General features: G+C 44.0%; 1 protein-coding gene across 2 annotated transcripts; it reads left to right on the plus strand.

The window, feature by feature from the left end:
• Window positions 1-786: 786 nt before the first annotated feature.
• LOC308316091 (SRSF protein kinase 3) lies at window positions 787-24,639 on the plus strand. 2 transcript variants are annotated; one of them, XM_080764457.1, is made up of 13 exons: window positions 787-1,113; window positions 1,679-1,773; window positions 11,152-11,258; window positions 13,969-14,077; window positions 14,673-14,760; window positions 15,275-15,362; window positions 15,772-15,878; window positions 16,309-16,471; window positions 18,938-19,014; window positions 20,153-20,260; window positions 21,835-21,904; window positions 22,139-22,231; window positions 23,434-24,639. In XM_080764457.1, the coding sequence occupies exons 2-13, from the start codon at window positions 1,718-1,720 to the stop codon at window positions 23,625-23,627; spliced, it is 1,260 nt and encodes a 419-aa protein (XP_080620583.1). In that variant the 5' UTR covers window positions 787-1,113; window positions 1,679-1,717; the 3' UTR covers window positions 23,628-24,639. The 2 variants fall into 2 exon arrangements, with proteins under 2 accessions (XP_080620583.1, XP_080620584.1); XM_080764458.1 differs by having other exon boundaries at window positions 949-1,113; window positions 11,149-11,258; window positions 23,434-24,638.
• The last annotated feature ends 1,149 nt before the right edge of the window (window positions 24,640-25,788 follow it).

The following is a 25,788-nucleotide window of genomic DNA, read 5'->3' on the forward strand; positions in this document are numbered from 1 at the left end:
AGATCTCCATATATGGAGCAGACCTGTTCTGACATTCCATATCTTGATCTGACCTCATCACACCCTATACACTCAAGATTCGCTCCATTTATGGCCAGTGCCCTGTAGGGCGCCACCGAGTGGCGCGCTACGAGCTTGTAGGTCTGCTATTTTTGAAAAATCGTGAAAATATTTCTTTCAGAAAACTGGAGGATTTAGAAGAATTATTAAAAATTGAGGTCAGGCCTAAATGGGTTAATTATAATAAATACTTTTAGTGGAGTAAAAAGTACAAGTGCTCATGTGCTCTTTCCTTTTATCACCAAATAAATGCATTAATTAATTCATTAATTCATTCAGTAGGCCTACTTGAGTTGAGTAAATGTAGCCTACTCACTTTCCAGCACTGTCAAATGAACCTGTTGACATTTGTACACTCTCAGTTACAAATGGACAAATTAACACAGATCAGTTGTAGTCTTCAACTGTACAACTGAAGGTTCGAGTTTGAAGTGCCTTGCCAAAAATAGCAAATGGAACACGTACTGTTTGACCTCTATTCTTAAGATGTTTATTGTGATACTGTATATACCCTGTTGGTAAAAGGGGGTCCTACCTCATTCCTTATTCACTCAGACCTCCAACCTTCTCCGCACCACCTGCCCCTATAAACCTCACTCAACACCACTGCTCTCTCTCGCCTCTGACTGACGTTTTTAGAGAGAGAGAGAGAGAGAGAGAGAGAGAGAGAGAGAGAGAGAGACAGAGAGACAGACACAGACACATACACAGACACAGACACAGACACAGACACAGACAGACAGACAGACAAGATTGAGCGAGGTGTTTATCCAGATATAATTATTTGTGTAGTACACATGTCGAGGCTGACAGGCAGCTCAGTGAGTTAGGAGTCTGTTTGGAGCTGTCTCCATGTTTAGACCTTGCTGACACTCTCTTACTGGAGCTAAACTCTCCCACTCTGCTGACTTTTGTCCAGGACACCCACTGGATACCTGTTGCTGTCTACTGTACCATAGAACCAGCGTTACTGGACACCTGCTACCACAGAACCACCACTACTGGACTGTTTTCTACAGAGCACTCTTCTGCACACAACATACTACATTGCAGGTATATCCATTATTTTATTAACGATTATTCTTTCAATTACATTTTCAATTAATCAAATAATCGAGAAGCATGTTTTTATTTTTTATTTTTTAATAGATTCAATTAATTGACATGATTAACTGTAAATCGCTCTGGATTGAGGGCGTCTGCTAAATGCCTTAAATGTAATTGTAATTAACCAATTACTTAGTCGTGCAACAGTTTTGCACAAAAATAGCTACATTTGCCAATCTGCAACACATGAGCAGTAGATCTGCTATTTTCAAACGTCTCTGGGCTATAACTTCCCGCAAAGCCACGCCATAAACATGGATAGATGGATGGATGATTTTATGTTGTCATTGATTGAAGTGTACAACAAAATGTACGTGTACTGTAGATCTGCTATTTTCACCAGATCCCGGGCAAACGTCTAAATCCTCTGTTGGGTCTCGACCTGAAAAGTTTGAGAATCACATGGGCTATAGCTTCCTGCAAAAGCCATGCCAAAAACACTTACTGTGACACTCGGTAATTTCCGTCTGTGTGTCTTCATGGTCTCTGTGTGATCTGTTCATCTCTTTAGCGGTGCTGTACGTGCTGGCTATACCTCTACTTCTCCACCATGAGTTACCTACACTCGACTCACACCGCTGCTCAGGGGAAACCACAGCATTGCCCGTGAGTATCATGACTCTATGCCTTTGAATAAGAAACAGTAAAACATAGTTATCCCTTTCAATTTTTGCAGGCCAGGTATTAACTCTCGTATGTGCACATAACTTTCCCATACTGTAGCTTTGTTTGAAACAGACACGTGCATTATGTGTTTCTGGCTCAAATCTGCTGTCGAATATACCGGTAGATTAATAGAAATAATATTGGGAAGATACTGTGTTAGTACTGTAGGAAGTAGGATTTCTACAGGTGGTATTGCTACTTCTACTATACTCAGCAAAACAACACTGTTCATTTTGAAGCCTACTGTATATATCCCGCTAGCCATGGCATTGGGCTTGTGTGAAACACAATTCCCTCCAGTCAGCCCCACTCAACCAGTTAAGCCTAGATATACTTCATTGCATGATGAATAACGGGGCACAGTAGAGTGGCATTCCAAATAGCCGGGCTACAAGTTGACAATGCGGCGCGATGCAATGCATTGTGAGCTTGAAGATGGCTTGTGGCTATTTCCGCTATGTTTATTTGACACATTTGGCCTGTAATGACAAGCCCATTTAGGGACACCACAGGTTGAAAGTGGCAATGCCTTCGAAGCAGCTGAGATGTTGCTAGAGCAGACTGTAAAATGATTGACTAGGTGTGAGATCATGCTGCGACCACTTCCGTTTTCAGACACGGAGCCATTCTTAGCTTGGCCGCCTGCGACAAGTTTCCACTGTGGGTCAAGTCCCGTGGGAATGTCTAAAAGTAGTTTAACTTCCCGGTGTGCCCCCCCAGTAACACCCAGCACGCACGCACATACATGCATGAGCAACCACACACACACACACACACACACACACACACACACACACACACACACACACACACACACACACACACACATACTCGTATAACTTACCTTCTTAGGACCACACTTTTTTTTCAGGTTATTGCTTACCTCGTTAGGACCACACTTTCTAGACATAGTAGAAACATATAAACTACACTCCTGAATGTGGAAAAAAATCTATTTTAATACAATCACATCAGATTTAAAGAAGGGCAAACTATAAATTACCACATTTTTACCCTACTTGTTAGGACCGTCTCCAAACAAAAGAAAGCTAAAACCTTTTGGTCAGTAACTTCACTGCATTGGCTCTTATGAGTTTAATCATCTATATGCACTGGGGAGGCACTCAGGGGCACACTGGGGGGGCACTGGGGAGCCTCTGGGGAGGCACTGGGGAGACAATGGGGAGGCACTGGGGGCACACTGGGGAGGCACTGGGGAAACACTGGGGAGAAACTGCAGCCACTGGGGAGGCACTCAGGGGCACACTGGGGAGGCACTCAGGGGACACTGGGGAGGCACTCAGGGGGACACTGGGGAGGTACTCAGGGGACACTGGGGAGGCACTCAGGGGCACACTGGGGAGGCACTCAGGGGACACTGGGGAGGTACTCAGGGGGACACTGGGGAGGTACTCAGGGGACACTGGGGAGGTACTCAGGGGACACTGGGGAGACACTCAGGGGACACTGGGGAGACACTCAGGGGACACTGGGGAGACACTCAGGGGACACTGGGGAGGTACTGGGGAGGTACTGGGGAGCCACTGGGCAGACACTGGGGTGGCACTGGGGGAGGTACTGGACATTTCATATCACACACACACCATGATTCAATAGCCCCCCTTTTTTTTTTTTTTCTTCCTTTTTTTTGGGCATCTTGGCATGGCACGATTTATGTTAGGACCGTCTCCAAACAAAAGAAAGCTAAAACCTTTTGGTCAGTAACTTCACTGCATTGGCTCTTATGAGTTTAATCATCTATATGCACTGGGGAGGCACTCAGGGGCACACTGGGGGGGCACTGGGGAGCCTCTGGGGAGGCACTGGGGAGACAATGGGGAGGCACTGGGGGCACACTGGGGAGGCACTGGGGAAACACTGGGGAGAAACTGCAGCCACTGGGGAGGCACTCAGGGGCACACTGGGGAGGCACTCAGGGGACACTGGGGAGGTACTCAGGGGGACACTGGGGAGGTACTCAGGGGACACTGGGGAGGCACTCAGGGGCACACTGGGGAGGCACTCAGGGGACACTGGGGAGGTACTCAGGGGGACACTGGGGAGGTACTCAGGGGACACTGGGGAGACACTCAGGGGACACTGGGGAGACACTCAGGGGACACTGGGGAGGTACTGGGGAGGTACTGGGGAGCCACTGGGCAGACACTGGGGTGGCACTGGGGGAGGTACTGGACATTTCATATCACACACACACCATGATTCAATAGCCCCCCTTCTTTTCTTTTTTTTCTTCCTTTTTTTTGGGCAGCTTGGCATGGCACGATTTATTTCAAGCATGGCGCAGCGCCATGCCAACAACATTGTGCAGTAAACCCTGCTTTAATACACGACAGGTGAGGTGATATACCTCATCTCTAGTGAGTGGCCCAGCCCTTCCTATATTTTTCTGTATGTGGCCCTCAGTGAAAAAAGTTTGGGCACCCCTGATATAGAATACTTGCCATATCTGACACATTTAGATGAAACATGTGATAAGGAATTTATGGTACATGGGTATAATATCTACAGGAGAGACAGAAATATTCATGGTGGGGGTGTGGCTTTTTATATTTTTTTATATTTTAAGTCCACTTGCCTAATATTAAACCTATATTGCTGTGTTGCTGTTACAGACTACCGGATTCCAATTCTCAGTAGTAGTCAGCAGTGTATGTGAGATGGTGCTTTTGTTCTTGCTTAATGTAAATCGCTCTGGATTAAGAGCGTCTGCTAAATGCCTAAATTGTAAATTGTAAATTGATGGTGGACAGAGCATCAGACAGTAATAGGGAATTGTATATACCTGCAGATATGAATATGAACTGGTTCTCTCCAACATGCTCACTTAAGAAAACCCTCCATGCTATTGCAGATACATACAATTTAACACAGTTAGCAAACAAGCCAACAAGAACACAAATAATAAATGGCATCTCCTCCACCTGTATTGATCATATCTTTACAAATGCAGCTGATCTATGCTCAAAGGTGATTTCTGTTGAATTTGGATGCACTGACCACAACATAGTAGCTTTTACGAGAAAGGCAAAAATCCACAAATATGGAAGGAAGCTAAAGCTGACTTTCAACACGCCTATAGAGATGGGCTTTCTACATGTACAGCACTGACACAGTTAATAGATGACTGTCTAATGAATGTGGATTCTAAGAGACTAGTGGGGTCTGTACTGTTAGATTTTAGTGCCGCGTTTGACATTATTGATCACAATCTATTGCTTGACAAACTTTCATGTTATGGTTTTACCTTATCTGCACTAAGGTGGATAAAAAGCTATTCATCCAGCAGATCACAGAGAGTATACTATAATGGGAGTCTCTCAGATACTAAACATATTCACTGTGGAATTCCACAAGGAAGTTGCTTAGGTCACTATATTTACAAATGACATGCCACTGGTCGGGGCCAATATAGCCATGTATTCTGACGACACTACTTTGTATATGTCTGCCACTAATGTGGAAGATCTGTCTGTAGCTCTTAACAAGGAACTACAGAACATATCAGAGTGGGTGGTGAACAATAGGATGGTCCTGGACATCTCAAAGACTAAATCCATTGTATTTGGATCACAGCATATGCTCAAGTCAAAACCCAAATTGAAACTGAATCTGAGCAATCTAGCAGTTGAGCAGGTAGATGAAACAAAACTTATTGGGGTTATATTAGACAGTCATCTAACATGGTCTACTCGTATTCAAAACATAACTAAGAAATGGGAGGGGGTTTGTCCATGATTAGGAGATGAGTTTTTAACTCCAACATCTGCTGTCCAGGTCATCCAGGCACTAGTGATATCCCACCTTGACTATTGTCCAGTTGTGTGGTCCTAAAAAGGACCTGCGTTAATTACAAATAGCCCAGAATAAGGCAGCTCGCCTTGCCCTGAACTGCAATACTAGATCTAGTACTGTTAAATCATCAGACGCTGTCATGGCTGTTGGTGGAGCAGAGATTAGCTGCCAGTCTGGCTGGATTTTTTTAGGAACATTTGTTCAAATAAAAAAACAAAATGCTTATATAAAAATATTCATTATACCAGTGATAGACATGTACATAATACCAGACATGTTGCAATGGGTCGATTTACAGTGCCTAAGCCAAGAACTGATGCAGTGAAGAATACATGTACAGGGCAATGACTTTCTGGAACGCTCTACCAGTATGCATCACAGAAATTAAGGGTAAAAGGCATTTTACCCTGTCAATATACCAGTTAATGTAATCTAGAGTGAATGCACTAACCGTGGTTGTTATGCTTTAATGTATTTCTTTTATGATATCTGTAATGTTGTTTTTATTTAAATTTGTGTATGTATATTATTCTGTGAGGACCCCAGGAAGAATAGCTGTTGCCAGGTGTAACAGCTAATGGGGATCCTAAATAAACTAAACTAAACCTAGGAGTAAAACCATTAATGCAGAAATGAGAAATCAATGCCTCAAATGGCAGTAGTTTTGCAGTGGTGGAAAATGTAACTCTTTTTTTAATGAATACAATAACATTTTGTCCAATCTGTATGGTAGAGTATGTTAATACAATATAACTTATACAATTGGGCTGGTTGTATTTTGTCTCCCTGCTCTTCTGTTGAGACATTTAGATCGTGTCAAAGGTCATGTCTCACCTAGACACAGGATCTGACTCGAATTTGGACCTTATGGTCAAGATTAAATTTATCCCCCGAGCAAGCAGTTCGGCTCGATTAGCTCAATGCTAAAGTTTTCAGCACGCAGGAAAGCGGGTTCAAATCCAGGGTAGAAGAGGAAAGTTACATACTAATGCTGCTTTAAGTATATAATAACTTCAATCAACTTTTGATTCATTAATTAATTTGATTAATTCATTAAATAACATTAATAAATTAAGATTAATTTGTATTATTGCTCTTGTATTGCTATTGGAGACACTGGGGGGACACTGGGGGACACTGGGCAGGCACTGGGGAGTCGCTGGGCAGGCACTGGGGAGGCACTCAGGGGCACACTGGGGAGGCACTGGGGAGACACTGGGGAGGCACTCAGGGGCACACTGGGGAGACACTGGGGAGGCACTGGGGAGACACTGGGGAGGCCCTCAGGGGGACACTGGTGAGGAACTGGGGGGACACTGGGGAGGCACTGGGAAGGCACTGTGGGGACACTGGGGAGGCACTGGGGAGACACTGGGGAGGCACTGGGGAGGCACTGGGGAGGCACTGGGGAGTCACTGGGGGGACACTGGGGAGGCACTGGGAAGGCACTGAGGGGACACTGGGGAGGCACTGGGGAGGCACTGGGAAGGCACTGAGGGGAAACTGGGGAGGCACTGGGGAGACACTGGGGAGGCACTGGGGAGGCACTGGGGAGTCCCTGGGGGGACACTGGGGAGGCACTGGGAAGGCACTGAGGGGACACTGGGGAGGCACTGGGGAGGCACTCAGGGAGGCACTGGGGGGACACTAGGAGGCACTGGGGAGACACTGGGGAGGCACTCAGGGAGGCACTGGGGGGACACTAGGAGGCACTGGGGAGACACTGGGGAGGCACTCAGGGGGATACTGGGGAGGCACTCGGGGGGACACTGGGGAGACACTGGGGAGGCACTGGGCAGACACTGGGGAGGCACTGGGGAGACATTGGGGAGACATTGGGGAGACACTGGGGAGGCACTGGGCAGACACTGGGGAGGCACTGGGCAGACACTGCAGGGCAGACACTGGGGTGGCACTTGGGGAGGCACTGGGGAGGTACTGGACATTTCATATCACACACACCCCATGATTCACTAGCCCCCTTAAAAAAAAAAAAAATGGTTCTTCTTAGGACCGAGTGTGTGTGTGTGATGTGTTACCCTCCCCCATGGGTCTTCTTAGGACCAGCAACCAGTTCCTCCCAAAAGCCATTTACAAATTTCTACTGAGACAGCTATTGAAATTTAAATATATTTTCAAATGGTTATTGGCGCTCCATAAATAATGGATATCTCGGCCGTCTCTGGTCCGTTTTTGACGGGGGGCATCTCGTTGCGACCGGGCCGCCCTCGGGGACTCTGCCCCGTGGGTCTCGTGCCCGGGCGGGGGTCCGCGGGGGTCCCCAGCGTATCTCAGCCGTCTCTGGTCCGTTTTGGCTGGGGGGCATCTCGTTGCGACCGGGCCGCCCTCGGGGACTCGGCCCCGTGGGTCTCGTGCCCGGGTGGGGGTCCGCGGGGGTCCCCGGCGTATCTCAGCCGTCTCTGGTCCGTTTCGGACAGGGGGAATGTCGTTGCGACCAGGCCACCCTCAGGGACTCGGCCCTGTGGGTAAACAATCACCACCCCTCACACTGACTGTTGAGCTGCAGTGAACCATTTGATTGGCCAATGGATATGTATCTTACTATGTATTACTTGGCTATTGTTCACAATTGCATCGAATAAAAAAAATTAAATAAAAAAAGCTGGCGGAGTGATACACTAAGACAGTAAGGTTCCACTTCATTCATTTAGTGGCAGGAAACACATTTCTCTGTGTCAATGAGTGAGTAAAATAAATAAACAAGTCTGCATTCCTCAACACAACGACGTTATTATGGTTGACTATAAAGGATCACATTATATGCTACCCCTGAAAGAACGTATCAAAAGGTAGGAATGTGATTTTTGGAAGCTACTTGGCTCCAGCCAAACAGTGCTAATTATTTAGCAACAGGGGCCTGTGACAGATCACAGGACACCAGTCTGAGTGTCATGTACCTATACAGTATATTATACAGGAGAATTGATAACCTTGCATTTACCTGCATTTGTTATATGTTGCTATTGTAGGAATGAGGAGGGCCTATTTGTGCACTCTGAGTTACATATGCAGTGTGAGGTTTTAAAGTTAAAGCTATACGTTTTAATGAAGTTATCCCATCCTCTTTCCTGGTTCCATAGATCCTGCACTATGATTTTTGCACGAGATGTGAAAGGAGTCATACAGCCCAGAGGATCATAATGGCTTGACACTATTTTTTTTAAATGTTCCTCATTGTAGGCTGATGGTAAATAATGTACTTGTTCTTATAACTCAGTATGTCAGTAGAGCAGTTCCGTTCGAGGCCTAATGTTAGCTCCTTGGGGTCTCCTCCATTCTCTGATAGCCACGGTTCACTTTTAGGATCTGGTGAGAGATGGTTTATTGCAGCTGTGTCATTGCTAGCTCATTATCTGATGTCAAACCCACCATCAGCAAGTAGGGGTCTCATTTTTGTCAATTAGGGACTTGGCTTTGTGAGATGAAGGGGAATTTTAAAGGCAATTATCAACATAAGAACTATGGACAGAGTTAAGGATATCCTCATTACAACATGTTTTTGCCATTAGGGCCCTCTAAGCACAGCAACATTCCCACCAGAACATGGATAAGGGAAAAAATCATCCAAGGCCTTAACATTACTAATGCGAATAATAGGGGAATTCAATAATGTGACAATTTCACTCTGAAATAGCAGCCTTGGCAGGCCATATCGTTCTTGAAGTGCTCAGAGAGCAGTGGAATATGGATAAAAATAAGTGTGTAATATGCATATGTACATCATGTGTCTCCCTTTTCCCTTTTCCAAAAAAGTCTGTGCGATCCTGGGGGTAAGGTGGGGGGGTTAAGAAGCGGACTGGGTTGCTTAGCAACCACAGAACCGCCACTATCGGAGGAAGAGACAAAAAATGTTGCCAGTAGGCAAACCATGCGGGTACATAAACAATCACATAAGGACAATTTGTGTTCTAAAAATAAAAAAACATTTACTCCTGTAAGTTATTGTGATTTCGTATGTACATGCTCAGATAAATAATGTAATGTCTCCTCCCCTGAAAAGCTTTTAAAAGACAAATTAAATAAAAAGTTGGTCACAAGCAGTGGAATATGGTCTTGCATGCTGAATCTGGCCAATTTGAGTGTTGAAGATGGTCTCTAGTAGGATCTGATATTTATATTGTTCAGTAAGTTGGGGGTGAATATCTAGGAGGTTATCTAGAGCCATTTTCAGTAGGACAAATTCACTCTCTCGAACACTTTTGAACACAGGAAGTGATGACCTGGGTATCCCATTTGCAGAGGCTATGAACAGATCCAGAATGCATCAAAGCAACACAAACCAATTTGACATGGAATCCAATAAGTCTGTATATGTACTATTTGTGCATGACTTATTCATGTAGGAGCATATAGGGCAGCAGCATACTGTATTTGTATAAAAACAATGTGTTTGTATTTTGTGTACATTTTGCCTTTTAAGCGTCGTCCATTTGAAGTCATCTGTTCTGCTGAGCAGTAAAAAAACATTTAAACGGAGTGTAACATATTGCTGCTGTCGGGCAGAAACCTTGTATGCCCATATCATATATGCCATGCCAAGCTGCCAAAAAAGGGTGATATGAAATGTCCAGTACCTCCCCAGTGCCTCCCCAAGTGCCACCCCAGTGTCTGCCCTGCAGTGTCTGCCCAGTGGCTCCCCAGTGTCCCCCTGAGTGCCTCCCCAGTGTCCCCCTGAGTTCCTCCCAGTGTCTCCCCAGTGCCTCCCCAATGTCTCCCCAGTGGCTGCAGTTTCTCCCCAGTGTCTCCCCAGTGCCTCCCTAGTGTCTCCCCAGTGTCCCCCTGAGTGTCCCCTGAGTGCCTCCCCAGTGCCTCCCCAGTGTCTCCCCAATGGCTGCAGTTTCTCCCCAGTGCCTCCCCAGTGTCTCCCCAGTGCCTCCTTAGTGACTCCCTGAGTGCCTAAGCTCTTTTTACTCATAAAGGTCCTAAGTAGGTAGCAAATACGAGAACACAAACACACACACACACACACACCTGTAATTACATGGGTTGGTCAGAGGGGGGCGATCTCAAATGTAAAAATGACAACTTTTTAGGACCATCCCAATTTCAACACCAGGCATGCTAAAATGGCACCCTGTATCTGTTGCAGTGGTAATCCTTATAAGGACCATGATTTTGGTCCTAACTTGTCCAACGGTCCTAATATGGAAGCTCCTTTTAGGACTTTTGGTCCTAAGTAGGTAAGTTATACGAGAACACACACACACACACACACACACACACACACAGTACTGTATACTGTAACTGTATACAGTAACTATGTGTGGTGAGAGCATGCATATTCGCTCATATTTGTGTGCGTGCATGCATGTGTGTGTGTGTGTGTGTGTGTGTGTGTGTGTGTGTGTGTGTGTGTGTGTGTGTGTGTGTGTGTGTGTGTGTGTGTGTGTGTGTGTGTGTGTGTGTGTGTGTGTGTGTGTGTGTGTGTGTGTGTGTGTGTGTGTGCGTGCGCACGCGTGTGCATGCGCCTGTGCATTGCAGCAGTGAAGCTGGGTCATCATCATCGTCTGGTTTGGAGGACTTGGGACGTCACGAGCAGCTGGACCCCAAGGACAGCCGGGGATGTGAGGACCCTGGAGAATACTGCCCCGGTAACAAACACAGCTGGGACATCTCTCTGTCCTCTATGACATGTCAACCTCTGCCGTACAACGGCCTTCAAATGCTAGTGTTAAAAAAGGCAAAACATTAATAAATAAATAAAATAATCATTAAAAAAAGTTAGATTTTAAATGGGGCCTAAATGGTTAATTTAAGTGTGGGTCTTGGGGAGACCAAATTTAGCTTTTTGGTCTTGTGGTGAAAACGTTTGGGAACACCAGCACTGCAGTAGAAAACACTTATTCAAACTTCCCCAACTGTGAGCCCCTGAACATCAAAGGGAAGTGACACGTACGGGTTATGTCTCCCTGGGGACTTGCTGTGGGCATCAAAGCTTTTGAGGATCCAGTGAACATAGTTGTGGTACTGTGAAAGTCTCCTGAGTCAAGACCTGGATCCAGGGTCCCTGAGCCAAGGCACGTGCCCTGCATGCACGCCTGAGCCATCATCTTTTTCAAACTGTGCCGATCTCTCTCTCTATCTCTATCTCTATCTCTCTCTCTCTCTCTCTCTCTCTCTCTCTCTCTCTCTCTCTCTCTCTCTCTCTCTCTCCCTACGCACGTACGCACGCACAGTCGCACACACACGCGCGCGCGCGCACACACACACACACACACACACACACACACACACACACACACACACACACACACACACACACACACACACACACACACACACACACACACACTGTACAGTATGTCTCTCTCATTATCGGCTTCTACTTTTTGCTTCCAACAGCACTGTAACCCTAAACCCTTGCTTGCCTATCATTCCCATTTTGTGGCCCTGTATTATTAGTGTCTCACCAAAGCTGATAAATGTGTGGTACAGATATTTGACACAATACTAAATCATATCCCCGTAAGCCATTCAGTTTAAATGGTCCATTGTTTTGGATGCCATTCAAGACAGAAAGCTAAATAAAGCAATGTCACACTTGAGGTTGTGTCGTTGTACTATCAGCACGACTGTGATTATCTTCAGCATCTCTCAGCCTCGTGCTTAATACTACTAAATCATGGCCACTGCATACTGTACACACCATCACTATACTTAGAGTCAGACCCATGGATCTGTCTTTTGTTGACATCGGTATCTCAGTTCTGCACCCCAGATTGATTCTAACCACTTTCAGCATGCTGTCTCTATTTTGGGCTTGTCATTATAGGCAAAGTTTTCCAAAACTTAGCAAAAAATGTGTTGTAACGAGTTGTGAACTTGTGAAAACGTTTTTCAAACTAGGGCTTTGCTAAATCGGGATCAACCTTGGATCGCAAAATCTGGCATCTGACTCTACCCGTTTGTGTGTTATAGAAATATGAGCTCTTATAAAACTGGCAAGCATCTGTTTTCCTCACAGCTGTCGGAGCCCTGAATGTGGACGAGGACAGAAACAAACAAAATAAAAGGACAAACAAATTGAAACATATAAAATACCACAGTCGGCACACTTTTCATATACCTGTAGAGTAGTACCGCCTGAATACCAGCGCCCATACATCCAAAAGAGTAGTACCGCTTGACTACCAGCGCCTGCACATCAAATGGAGTAGTACCATCAGTGCCCATATACCCTAGGTGCTGTGTGGAGCTTGCATGTTCTTCCTGTGTCCCCGGCCTAGAGTAGTATACCCTCACAAAATAATGCAGTAGGCCTACCGGTAATCCTGGTCTCTAAACTGCCTCCCCCTGGCCAGCCAGCCGGCGCCTGATGGAGGGGAATGGAACTGGTTGGAATAATGTATTCCTTCCACGCGCTACGTCCAACTGGGGAAACGGCTTGGACTCCTCATGCATGGAAGGAAGCATGAGGTTGCTCTCCCCAGTTGGCAGAGGTAGTGTAGCGCCCAGGATTTCAGACAATCACCGATTGAATACCAGCAGCCACACATCAAATAGAGTAGTACTAGTACCACTTGAATAACAGATTTTTCTTTGCAGAATGTGTAACAGAGTGGCTCAGAGCCTCTGCCTGAACACCAGAAGCCTAATGTCTCTCCCGGTCAACGGGGAATTCCCTCCTAGGCTGGTGGTTAAGATGTTTGGCTTTAGTGTCACTTCCCGAGAGACTCTGGGAATCCCGGGCATTACATTGAAGCCGTAACCCGTATCAGGTTCCCTAGTGGGGGTGTCAAAGGGAGGTGAGTGTAGCAGAGTGACCCAGAGCTCAGAACATGGCACACTAACATTTTGCTAGTGAGGGGCAAACCCCCTTGATTGATTGAATGTATGTGACTGGACTGCATTTATATAACGTTTGTCTTCCAAACACTCAAAACTCTTTACAATGCATACCTCACAATCTTTTCATACCCATTCCCTCACGTGTATCTTACCAGAATTAGACGATCTACAAGCTCACAACGGGTTGCCTCGTGATGCGTTCTGAGCTTGAGTATCTGCCATTTGCGGTTCACAACATCTACTGTATGTATAATAGAATATAAATCAGCCTACAGACGGTGAAGGCACCCATACAAGACAAAAACCTGCTTGTCAGGATCAGTTAGGAGTTCAATATTCTGGCTGCTGAAGGACACTTTGGCGCAATGCCAGGGGGAGCCAGGATCCAACCGGGAACTTCTACTCTGATTCCCAGCCAATATCACTCTCGCTCCTGATCCAAATCAGAGAGTCCAGTGAGTTTCATTGAGCTGTTTGGTAGAGTTAAAAGTGTCTATGTTTGTCTTCTGTCAGGTGGGTACCACCCCGTCCAGATAGGAGACATCTTCAACAGGAGGTACCAGGTTGTCTCCAAGCTCGGCTGGGGTTTCTTCTCCACCGTCTGGCTCTGCGTGGACCTCAGGTTGGTTCAATCATTTCAAGAGTAAGACCACAAATGCCACGGACCCCCAATTGAAAAGATTAGTAGGGATCCCCATGAGGGATGAAGATTTGTGGTGTTAAACAGTTCAATTTTGTGTAATTTATTTTCACAGTTTGTAGATCTGCTATGCTTTTTTACAAAATTGGGTTAAAGTGGTTTAACTGATTTTGATACTATAATTCTATCAAAATGTGTTATAGTATAACACATTCATTAGCTGGGAACCCCCTCAAGGACACCTTGGGGCCCCTGCATGGAAAAATTAAATATAGTATTTATTTAAAATAGCAAAAATAGCTGATCTACAAGCTCTTATCGCGATGCATTGTGAGAGACACTGTCCTACTACACTTAGTAGGGCATTCATTTACAAAAACTAAATATAGACACAAAGCTTCTGTCTGACAGTGACAAATTATGCTACACCGAAGGGATATTACGTTTGTGGCTGCTGCTTAAGTCACACTGGATACATGTGTCAGTCAGCTTGTACAATAAGCTCATTGAGATTGATGCGTGCATGCGTGCGTGTGTGTGTGCGTGCGTGTGTGTGTGTGCGTGCGTGCGTGAGCAGATTGGGCAGGCGTGTTGCTGTGAAGGTGCTGAAAAGTGGTCCAGAGTTCACGCTGGTTGGACAAGATGAACTCACACTCCTGCGATGTGTAAGTCCTTTTGCTCTCCTGCTGACTCTCTCTTTCTATCCAACTGAAAGTTATTTCCCACTTTCATCGTTGTGCATTGATGTAATTCCACTACACAGTCATTTGGTATTAAAGGAACTTACATACAATGAATATAACATTATTTTATAGCTGTAATCTGTTAATGTCCTGCCCCAGCTTCAAACTGTACTTTCGTGCAGCCAGATGATCATAGGCCTATCAATACATTTGGGGACATCTAAATTCAATGTAGGGGTTTAACTGTGCTGCATGAATTCAGATATTTAAAAAATGACTGCATTGCATAATCAGATGTATTTATGTATATACTGATTATGCAATGCAGCTATTTTTGTTGATGTATTGGTAGGCAGAGATCTCAGATCATCTGACGGCTTGTTAGCATCAAGATGGTAGCAAATAGCAACAACACGTATCTCACTCTCTTGTGTTCTCTCCTGCTGTCCCCAACTTTTGTCATATTAATTTCTCCCTCCCCCGACCCCCTCCTCAGGTCAGTGGTCCTGCAGCTCGTCATCCGTCCAGCAGAACGATTGTCCAGCTGTTAGATGAATTTAAGCTAGTTGGGGTCAACGGAGTCCGTATCCTTTTTAGAGACTGAAACCGACACCCACTAGAGACCTGCGGATTTAGCGGCGGTTGCCGCGGGTAACCGCGGATGGTGCGGTTAATTTAAATAGGACGGTGTGGTTGGATAGCGGGCGGATAATGAATGTGCGGTTGTGGGTGACAAAAAACTCCACCCGCAGGTCTCTAACACCTACAGTTAAAGTTGTGTGTGTGTGTGTGTGTGTGTGTGTGTTCTGTTTTGTGTGCATATTGTGGTAGTTCAGCAATTGCTTATAAAAGGCATTAATCAAATCCCAAGCTACGGTAATGACTGTAATGTGTTTGATTTACATTGATTTACATCTCATTTACATGTCAAAACTGGCATTGTTCGAAGACTAATCTGAGCTCACGTCATAATATGGACCTTAACTTCAGTAGATGTATGTCTGGTGTTGGAGCTGCTGGGTCCTGACCTAAGAAGCTGCCAGCTGTGTTTTGGAAATCCAGGTCTGCCGCGGCATTGGGTCAAACAAATACTCACTCAGGTAAAGTTTAAGAGGGACACATCACAAGACAAGAGAATATGAATTTTAACCATTTGAGAATTCAGTCTGAAGATGCAGTTAAAAAGCTTAGTCTCAAATCCAAGCCGGAATAGATACAGTATGGGCAATCAGCATGTGTACCGTAGTTTCTTGAGGTCATTATTAATAAGTTAACCATTTAATTTAAGCCTTATGTTATACTTTTTCATATTAAGGCATCGCACAAAAATAGTGAAACGAGTTGATCTAGATTCTAGAAGCTCAGTGTGTCGCAATGTAGATCTGCATGTTTCCTTTTTGAAATCTTTTGAAAAATAATGTTATTAAAGAGATGGCATTCTCAACAACGACACTCCGGTTTGAAAGAGGTTAACAATTTGCTGTTGATGTGAACACATGAGTAAGGTCCTCCCATGCATACCTGGTGTAGGTTTTGGAGGGACTGGACTACCTGCACTCCCAGTGTAAGATCATCCACACAGACGTCAAACCAGAGAACATCCTGTTGTGTCAGGTGGAGCAGTCCCAAACACAGCCAGCGGGGGGCAGTAGCACCTGGTCCGGCTTGAACAGGAAGGATGCCAAGTTCACAGGTAGTGTAGCTATGTGTGGCAGGCCATCGGGCCATGGGGTGACCTGGCTTTACTTTAGGGGTTTTAATACAAATGCATGTGACCAGAAATGATGGACTGAGTAAAGGATTTCCCCCCAAGATTACAATGTTTTATTAAACATCAATTAATTAAAAGCACGTTGTTGGATTGGGATACAATACTCAATCATAAAACTAATAAAGAAAGGGAAAGAGAGGCTTATTCTGGCCTATCACACTCTGGTGCCCTACAGAGGTTCCCAACAACTGGTAAGAGTACCACTGGTGGTACTTGAGCCACCTCTGGTGGTACTCAGAGGAGTCGCCCAAAAAAAGAGAAAAATGACAAAAGTGGGATGAAATATTTACATTACTACAGGTAGTTCTTCTGACCAAGCAATTGGTTGAAATATGTTATCCAGCCGTGCTGAAATGAGCATGACAGCACACCTAGCTGTTAATAAAGATTTGAGAACGGATTAATCACATTAGAAATATCATCAGTTGTGTTGATTAGTGATTAGACAGAGTTTTGTCAGAGCAGCAGCATTATTGGCTTAGGAATGGAACAAACAGGGCAGGTATTACGCTCCTGTATTTTAACATCAGTATAGTATGGTGGTTCTTGGAGAGCCAAATATTTTCTGAGGTGGTACATCAGTATAAAAAGGTTGGGAACCAATGCCCTACACCAGGGGTTCCCAAACTTTTTTGGACCAGGTACCGTACCCCTTTTGGGGTAGATATTTTTCCAGGTACCCCCTCATCCTCGCAACACGGATAACAATATATTTACAACCACAAGCAGTGTTTCCTGCAGGAAAAAGCTTTGGCATGGTGCTGGGCACAGGCCGCAATTTTGATTAATTAATTAATTTTATTAATTAATTAATAAGATTAATACATTAAGATAAATTTGTATTATTGCTCTTGTATTGCTATTGGAGACACTGGGGGGACACTGGGGGACACTGGGCAGGCACTGAGGAGGCACTGGGGAGACACTGGGGAGGCACTCAGGGGCACACTGGGGAGGCACTGGGAAGGCACTCGGGGGGCACACTGGGAGGCATTGGGGAGGCACTCAGGGGGACACTGGGGAGGCACTCAGGGGGACACTGTCTAAATGTAGACGTTTAATAAATGTAGACGTCTAAATGTAGACGTCTAAATGTGTACGTCTTAATGTGTACGTCTAAATGTAGACGTCTAAATGTAGACGTCTAAATGTGTACGTCTTAATGTGTACGTCTTAATGTAGACGTCTAAATGTAGACGTCTAAATGTGTACGTCTTAATGTGTACGTCTTAATGTGTACGTCTAAATGTAGACGTCTAAATGTAGACGTCTAAATGTGTACGTCTTAATGTGTACGTCTAAATGTAGACGTCTAAATGTAGACGTCTAAATGTGTACGTCTTAATGTGTCTTTTCTTATGGGGGTCCCTGGCATATCTTTTCAAATGGGGGTCCACGGGCTAAGTAGTGTCAATTTGGGGGTCCTTGACATGAAAAAGTTTGGGAACCACTGATTTAAACACTTTAGCACTTTATGAACATGAACAAAATAGATGGGTCCCCCCTGGAACTCCCTCAGGTACCCCTGGGAACCACTGCCCTACACAGTACAAACCATAAAAGAGACAAGGTTATGGTAGGCTATACATGAGGCTAAGTAATGTGTTAAGGATTGAGTGCAACATTACCAATAATTATCATTACTGTTACTCAGAGTAAGCTATTGAGAATCTATTGAGAAGATTTCAATAATTAAACGTACTTCTACTTGAGTAATATCGAAGTCAAGTAACAGTACACTTGAGCAGTACAGTGTACTTAGGGATACTAAAACATTGACAAACTGTTGATCTGTCACATCTCTTCAAAGTGTATGGTGCTTCAAGGATCAGTGGGAATGTGGAGGAGAGGATGAGGACAAATTCTATTCTATAAAAAATGCCAACCATGTTTCGACCGGTCTTCAAGGGCTCTGGTTCAGTTCTTGCCCCGAGTGAAACTTAACCGGTCAAAACAGCATTTTTATAGAATAAAATTAGTTTTAACTTTACTTCTTCTCTCCTCCACATTTTTTGGAGTGCTCAGATCTCCAATTCCATTTTAAGTAAGCAATATTTATTTGCCGTTACGATGTTTTATTTTGCACATATTGACATAAAAACTGGACTTTTGATGTCAATGTGTAGAGAAATACTTGATTTCAGAAACCAGGGAAAGGGGTGTTTTCTTTCTTTTTTTTTTCTTTTTTTTTTAGTATTCTAGTAAACTATATTTGAACTGCTGTGAGCCCCCAGTTCTCATATTCTGTATGATGTTGGAGGAAAAAAGAATACAGTATGATGGTAAAACAGTGAGTGAATTCATGGCTTGCTGCGTTTTTTAGAGAGGACCCAGGTCGATATACAGTATAAAACAGTGAGAGAACTCATGGCTTGCTGTGTCTTTCAGAGAGGACCCAGGTGGATGCGCTCAGCTTGAAGCAGATTCCAGTGAAGATCGCTGACCTGGGCAGTTCCTGCTGGGTGGTCAGTGTTCACACATGTGTCGGTGCACATGTCCTCCTTATTACAATGCTGCATACTGTTGCTCCTCCCACTTGGCTGCAAAGCAAGCACTGCTTCAAGTTCTGGGGTCCCTGCAGCAGTGCGGCTAGACGATTAATTGATATGATTGATCTCTGACTTCACACCGATTGTACTGTACAGAATACAGATTGAGGGTCCCACAAATCAAACATTGTATCAAATGGGGGTCGATTTAGTACAAACTTTGATAATGACAAGAGCACAATGAGGAACCTGTCTGTCTGTCTGTCTGTCTGTCTGTCTGTCTGTCTGTCTGTCTGTCTGTCTGTCTGTCTGTCTGTCTGTCTGTCTGTCTGTCTGTCTGTCTGTCTGTCTGTCTGTCTGTCTGTCTGTCTGTCTGTCTGTCTGTCTGTCTGTCTGTCTGTCTGTCTGTCTGTCTGTCTGTCTGTCTGTCTGTCTGTCTGTCTGTCTGTCTGTCTGTCTGTCTGTCTGTCTGTCTGTCTGTCTGTCTGTCTGTCTGTCTGTCTGTCTGTCTGTCTGTCTGTCTGTCTGTCTGTCTGTCTGTCTGTCTGTCTGTCTGTCTGTCTGTCTGTCTGTCTGTCTGTCTGTCTGTCTGTCTGTCTGTCTGTCTGTCTGTCTGTCTGTCTGTCTGTCTGTCTGTCTGTCTGTCTGTCTGTCTGTCTGTCTGTCTGTCTGTCTGTCTGTCTGTCTGTCTGTCTGTCTGTCTGTCTGTCTGTCTGTCTGTCTGTCTGTCTGTCTGTCTGTCTGTCTGTCTGTCTGTCTGTCTGTCTGTCCGTCCGTCCGTCCGTCCGTCCGTCCGTCCGTCCGTCCGTCCGTCCGTCCGTCCGTCCGTCCGTCCGTCCGTCCGTCCGTCCGTCCGTCCGTCCGTCCGTCCGTCCGTCCGTCCGTCCGTCCGTCCGTCCGTCCGTCCGTCCGTCCGTCCGTCCGTCCGTCCGTCCGTCCGTCCGTCCGTCCGTCCGTCCGTCCGTCCGTCCGTCCGTCCGTCCGTCCGTCCGTCCGTCCCTCCCTCCCTCCCTCCCTCCCTCCCTCCCTCCCTCCCTCCCTCTAGGCATAATATCTTTCCTTCTGTCTTTGACTGCCTCCTTGTTTTCTGTCCCTCTCTCCATGTCTTTCTCAGTACAAACATTTCAGTGAGGAGATCCAGACGCGTCAGTATCGCTCCCTGGAGGTTCTGCTGGGTTCAGAGTACGGGCCGCCCGCTGACATCTGGAGCCTAGCCTGCATGGTGAGGAGCACAACAAAACATGTCCTCACATTGTAACTGTAATCTGAATAACGCAAGACAGGCGTGGCTTCCCTGTGGATCTCTGATGCCATGTTGATTTCAAGTTGATTATGTCAGTAATCAACTTGTCTTGATTATGTCAATAATCAACTTGATATCAACTCTCAGGTCAGCAAACGGGCGACTCCTAGAAATTCCACCAACAAAAAATAATCTTAGGGACGATTGTGCCGTTGCGGTCGCAGCCCCTTCACTGTGGAACAGCATTCCCCTTGCTGTTAGGTCTGTCCCTTCCATTGAGACATTTTAATCCAGACTTAAAACATGTTTATATTCACAAGCCTTTCAAACATTTCCTATCAACATAAAGTGCAGAAGCATCAGGGGGATTGCTTCTGCACTTTATGTTGATAGGAAATGTTTGCCTTGTTGCTCTTAACTGCCATTAAGGTTTTTTCTACTGTTTGAGTACCATAACCTGTGTGTTGTTTTTGGTGTATTGTATTGTACTATATTGTATTGTTTCCTCTGACCTGTGAAGCACTTTGGTACAATGAGAGTTGTTTATTAAAGTGCTATACAAATACATTTGATTTGATTTGATTTGATTTGAATTATGAATTCACGAAATGTGACATATATTCTCACAAAATATATATTTTCATATGATGCCGATCAGTCCAGTGGTTTGCGAGATTGACTGGTCATAATATGTCTGTCTTATATTATAAGACAGACAGACCAGACCCACTTCTAGATTGCAAAATGTATGGTACAGTTTTATCCAATTTAGTGTTCAGAAGCTCACACACCCACCCCTTGGTGCTTGGGGAGCAGTATTGTGTTCAACAACTGTCAGGTTTTAACAAGTGAAAACTTATAACCAATGAGATTGGGTGACCTCAAAACAAAGTTATAATAGTTTGGGCTTTTTCATTATAGTTTAGTTCTAGTTCGTTTTTACTTATTTTGTTTTCTAATTCAGTTAGTTTTAGTTGCTAGTTTTTTTTAATTCGTTCATTTTTGTTTTTCTGCCCCTTTCAATCCTGCACCTGACAGATAGTTGACAAATAGGTGCAGGATTGAAAAGGGCCAGAGTAAGTATTGTGTAATAAAGAAAAGATTATATTCAGTTACAGATTAAGCTACTGTAAGGGAATTTTGTCTATCATTTCAGTTAGTTGTAGTTGGTTTTGTAAACACAATGTAGTTTCAGTTAGTTATTGTTTTTCTTTTCCTTAGTTCCTCTAGTTTTTACAAAATATTTTTATTTTATTTTTAGTTCTTTCGTTAGTTTTTCTATAATAACCTTGACTCAAACTCCCAGATTCAGAGCTTGTAGAAATTGAGTACTGGGTAACGGAGCTGCTCAAAACTGAATATCTCCCCTGCTAAACAGACCTTCTGTCTAAGCTCGCAGCAGTAGCAATTTCTGTGCTCATGCTGATAAGCCCCTGGTTCGAGTCCCAGCTAGGACATAAATGTTACAGTTTGTAGCTTTAAAAGAACAGTGAGCCTTGCTCTGCGTTGAGCTGGAGACTTCACACCATCTTACCCTTGATTTCTTCCCTCAGGCATTTGAGCTGGTCACTGGAGACTCTCTGTTTGAACCCAAAGCCTGCAAGAACTTCTCCCTGGAGGAAGGTACTGGTTCTGTATAATACAGTCTGCCGACGGCGTGACAAATATTGACACAGGATTAAATGAGATTACACTGCGGGTGTATTGAGACTCCATTGTACTTGCTGATGCTGTGCTATGGTAATTGTGCTATTGTGTGTGTGTGTGTGTGTGTGTGTGTGTGTGTGTGTGTGTGTGTGTGTGTGTGTGTGTGTGTGTGTGTGTGTGTGTGGTGTATTCTCGTTCGTCTGACCTCAGATCACATAGCCCGCATCATCGAACTTCTGGGTAAAATCCCACCAGCTGTTGCCTTGTCGGGGAAATATTCGGCAGAATATTTCAATCGCAGAGGTGGGTGTACATTACAACATTTTGACTTTTTTTCCCCCCCAAAGATGATTTTTATGCTTCTGCTGTCAGACAGCCGGAAGCATAAAAATGGCTCAGGACCTCACAAAACATGAATTAAATTCCTTCAGAGTCGTATGACTTTGACTTTTGTCCATAATTCCATGCTGTATTGATGTTGGTACCATAGGTGATAACAAGCAAGCGATCATGATAACAAGCAAGCGATCAAATAAAAAAATGTCTCTTGTAAATTAAGTAATGCAGATGTTTAACGATAATGTAACTCTTGAGAGTGTAAAATAAAACCAAATTGACCTATAAGGGGAATAGAGTATAAATGGCACACGTCAATACAGATACAACACAGTTCATCAACCAGAGTCGATCCGGGAGACCTGAAACATGTTTTTATTTTAGGCAGTACCTTTCTGCCCTACATTTCTGACAACTTTTACAGGACATCACTCACATCAGTCACTTTAAGGTTCTTTATTGAACCTTTAATCTTGACTGGAGCAGTGCCCGTGGGGCACTGGCGGCCTACTTGGAACGATGCAAGTTGGAAATGCATGCCCTGTCCCTTTTATGCCCATATATGGAGTTCTTAGTCAGGCATGCCCAAATGGAGTATATGCAGATGTACACTCGGAACAGGCCAGCTATATGGACCCTGAGCAAGGGCCCTGTCCAGAGCCCGGCAGAGAGGCCTTTTTGGGTCAGTTCTGGACAACCGTGGGTCCGACCGACTCGACTCGAAGTCGGTGGAGTGAATGGTTCTCGAGTTACGTTGATTACACACAGACGTACAGACAGACGTACTGTACAGACAGAGACTTGGTGCATATATAGATAGATGTAACTGTAGCTAAAGTCTTTCATTTACATAATGGTCCGTAATGGTCAAACCAATAGCGTAGAGTATAATAGTATAATAGTGTAGTGTCAAGGAAATATTTAGTTTTTCCCTGAAATGGGAATAGCTGCAGTTTTAGTAAGTAAGTAAAATTTGTTATAGTTATTGCAGATACATCAATTTGTTTATTCAAACTGGCAGTGAAATGCTTGTACTTCTAAGATTGCACTTTTACACTTAAAATATTAAAACTTTAAATATTATAACAATTTTGCACTGGAGCAGTGCTGACAAAAACGATAGCAGTAACCCAGTTACTTTAAATCTCTGTCCTGTGTTTTCCATCCAGGTGACCTTCAACGTGTCGGCCCGCTGCAGCCCTTGGCCCTTTATGACATCCTGGTGGAAAAATACCACTTCCTATTGGAAGAGGCGTCTATGTTCTCAGACTTCCTGCAGCGCATGTTGAACTTCTATCCAGAGAGGAGACCCACGGCTGCACAGTGCCTCCAGCACCCCTGGCTGGCCTCCAAGCACATCTAGATGGTGTACTAGTTGGTAGGTGCCTCTAGTTCCTATACTTAATGCAATATTGTCTTTCCGAGGATGGCTGGGGAAGACTTCTGTGTTTGGCAGAGTTAGGACAATTAAAGGACGTGCTTGTTTTTGCTTCACATGACAATGTGCTATACTTTTATTTTGCACCTTTTATTTTTATCTCTGGGTGTATTATTTCCTTTTTATTATTTTCTACATCAAAATGTTACCAATATTATCCTTAATTTATCTCTGAAAGTGTACAAATCTAAGCAATTGGACCCATACGGGTCCTTTGTACGCTCTCAGAGTTACTAATGGATAAATGAACACTGGATTTTACTGTGTAAAATGATATCTTGCCATGCAGTCTAAGTTCCGAACGCAGCCTGAAGTCGGATAAAGCCCAACTAACTATGGCTCTCCTCTCCACTATGGCTCTATGAACTTCAATGTAGACATTTAAAAACATTTAGAACTTTGTCCACCACCTCATATATTATGGACCCTTGACCCTGTCTTTAAAGTCAGGAACTGGAAACAAGAACCATGCAAACCACTTGCGAGGCATGCCCATAATTACTGACCTGATCCATGCCTTTTATCCCAGGCTGATTAATTAAAGGTTTCCCACGAGGGAGAACTGAGCATGAGTTTGAATCTCGGGTGTTATCATTTCTTGAGGTAACGTTAGTGTAGTTTCTTAAGATAATTCCTTGAGGCCCAATGTAGTTTCTATGAAAAATGTGTATGAATGTTCATTAAACTCTTATAATGGTGCTATTCCTTATTTTTGGTCTAATTTTGTACCTTTAATAAGGTGCAGCATGTAAACCGATGTCATTCTGTTATAGATTTTACCACCCTTCTGTCAAGTCTCAGAAAAGACAAGTTGACATAGACCTTTGCGGTTCATTTGTGTACCGTAATTAATTAATTAATTTTAATAAAATGTGCGTTTTCCTCTTAATTATTAATCTATGTTTTGGTATCCTGTGAATCACTATGGATGTGCCTCTTTGACACTGGAACATTAACCCAGCCATAACTCATAAGTGGTGTTTTCCGTAAATCCCAGCCATAACTCATAAGTGGTGTTTCCCGTAAATCCAGCAAATGGGTTAAAAAAAAGAAAACCCCACTTCCTTTTAAAGCCAAATAGAAGCTTTTTCCTTCTTTGCTTGTTCTTTAAATTTTAATGCACCTATAGTATATAAAATATTCAGACTACAGATTTGAAAAGTTGTTCTACACATTACCAAACACATGCTGGATAAGTATGTGACATTTTTATTCACTTCACAGCAAGGCCCTTTAGCACTTGTATTTTAGATCACATAGGATGATGATTATCAGAATGAACTCATGTAAACTAAAGCTGGAGTAAGGAGCACGGAGGACTGAATGAACTCATGTAAACTAAAGCTGGAGTAAGGACTGAATGCGGATGTAAAGTAACAAACATGGTGTGTTCAGAAGAGGAGTAGCAGTGCTACATGATGCACTTTACTAGCAAAACCCTTTGAATTATTCATACATACACATCTCACCAGACTCGGTATAGGGAGCTCAATTGGGCACAAGACAATATGTTGAGGGCTACTGCTTAATTTATACTCTATCCTATGCCCGTGTTGGGAGCTTTGCAGCGAGCGACACTGTTGTACTGGTTCATGGCGGGAAGCTTCACGGCCTAAATAATGAAGCCAATGTGGAAGTGACTTAAAACTGCTTATCCGTTTCATGGGGAAATGGCCCTACCTGTAATTCTCACTTAATTTATTACATTTTACAAAAAAGTTTAAGTTTTCAATCGGTTTAGTTTCAAGTCTTCTTCAATACAAATTATGCTAATTTGGTGCAATTATAGTCCCATAGGCCATGGTGAATGGTATACAGTAGTAGGGTATGCTGTATGGTGTGGCTATACATTGAGATATACTAAACTGAACATTGTTCATTGTAAAGGCATGTTCATACTCCATCTCTCCAAAAACAGAGAGATGTGTTTGGGTGATCGGTGAGTTGTTATCACCGCTGTGTGACATCATGTTGTTATTTTCGGTGGTTTCTATAGTCCGAAGGCTATAGAAATGTGGTTTAAAGAACAAGATAAAGAAAGACCATGTTTATAATTGATGTTCTAATGTATGTATTGTAGGCTATA

This window comes from Protomyctophum bolini (genome assembly GCF_963924005.1).
Source record: "Protomyctophum bolini genome assembly, chromosome: 5".
Classification (NCBI taxonomy): Eukaryota; Metazoa; Chordata; class Actinopteri; order Myctophiformes; family Myctophidae; genus Protomyctophum; species Protomyctophum bolini.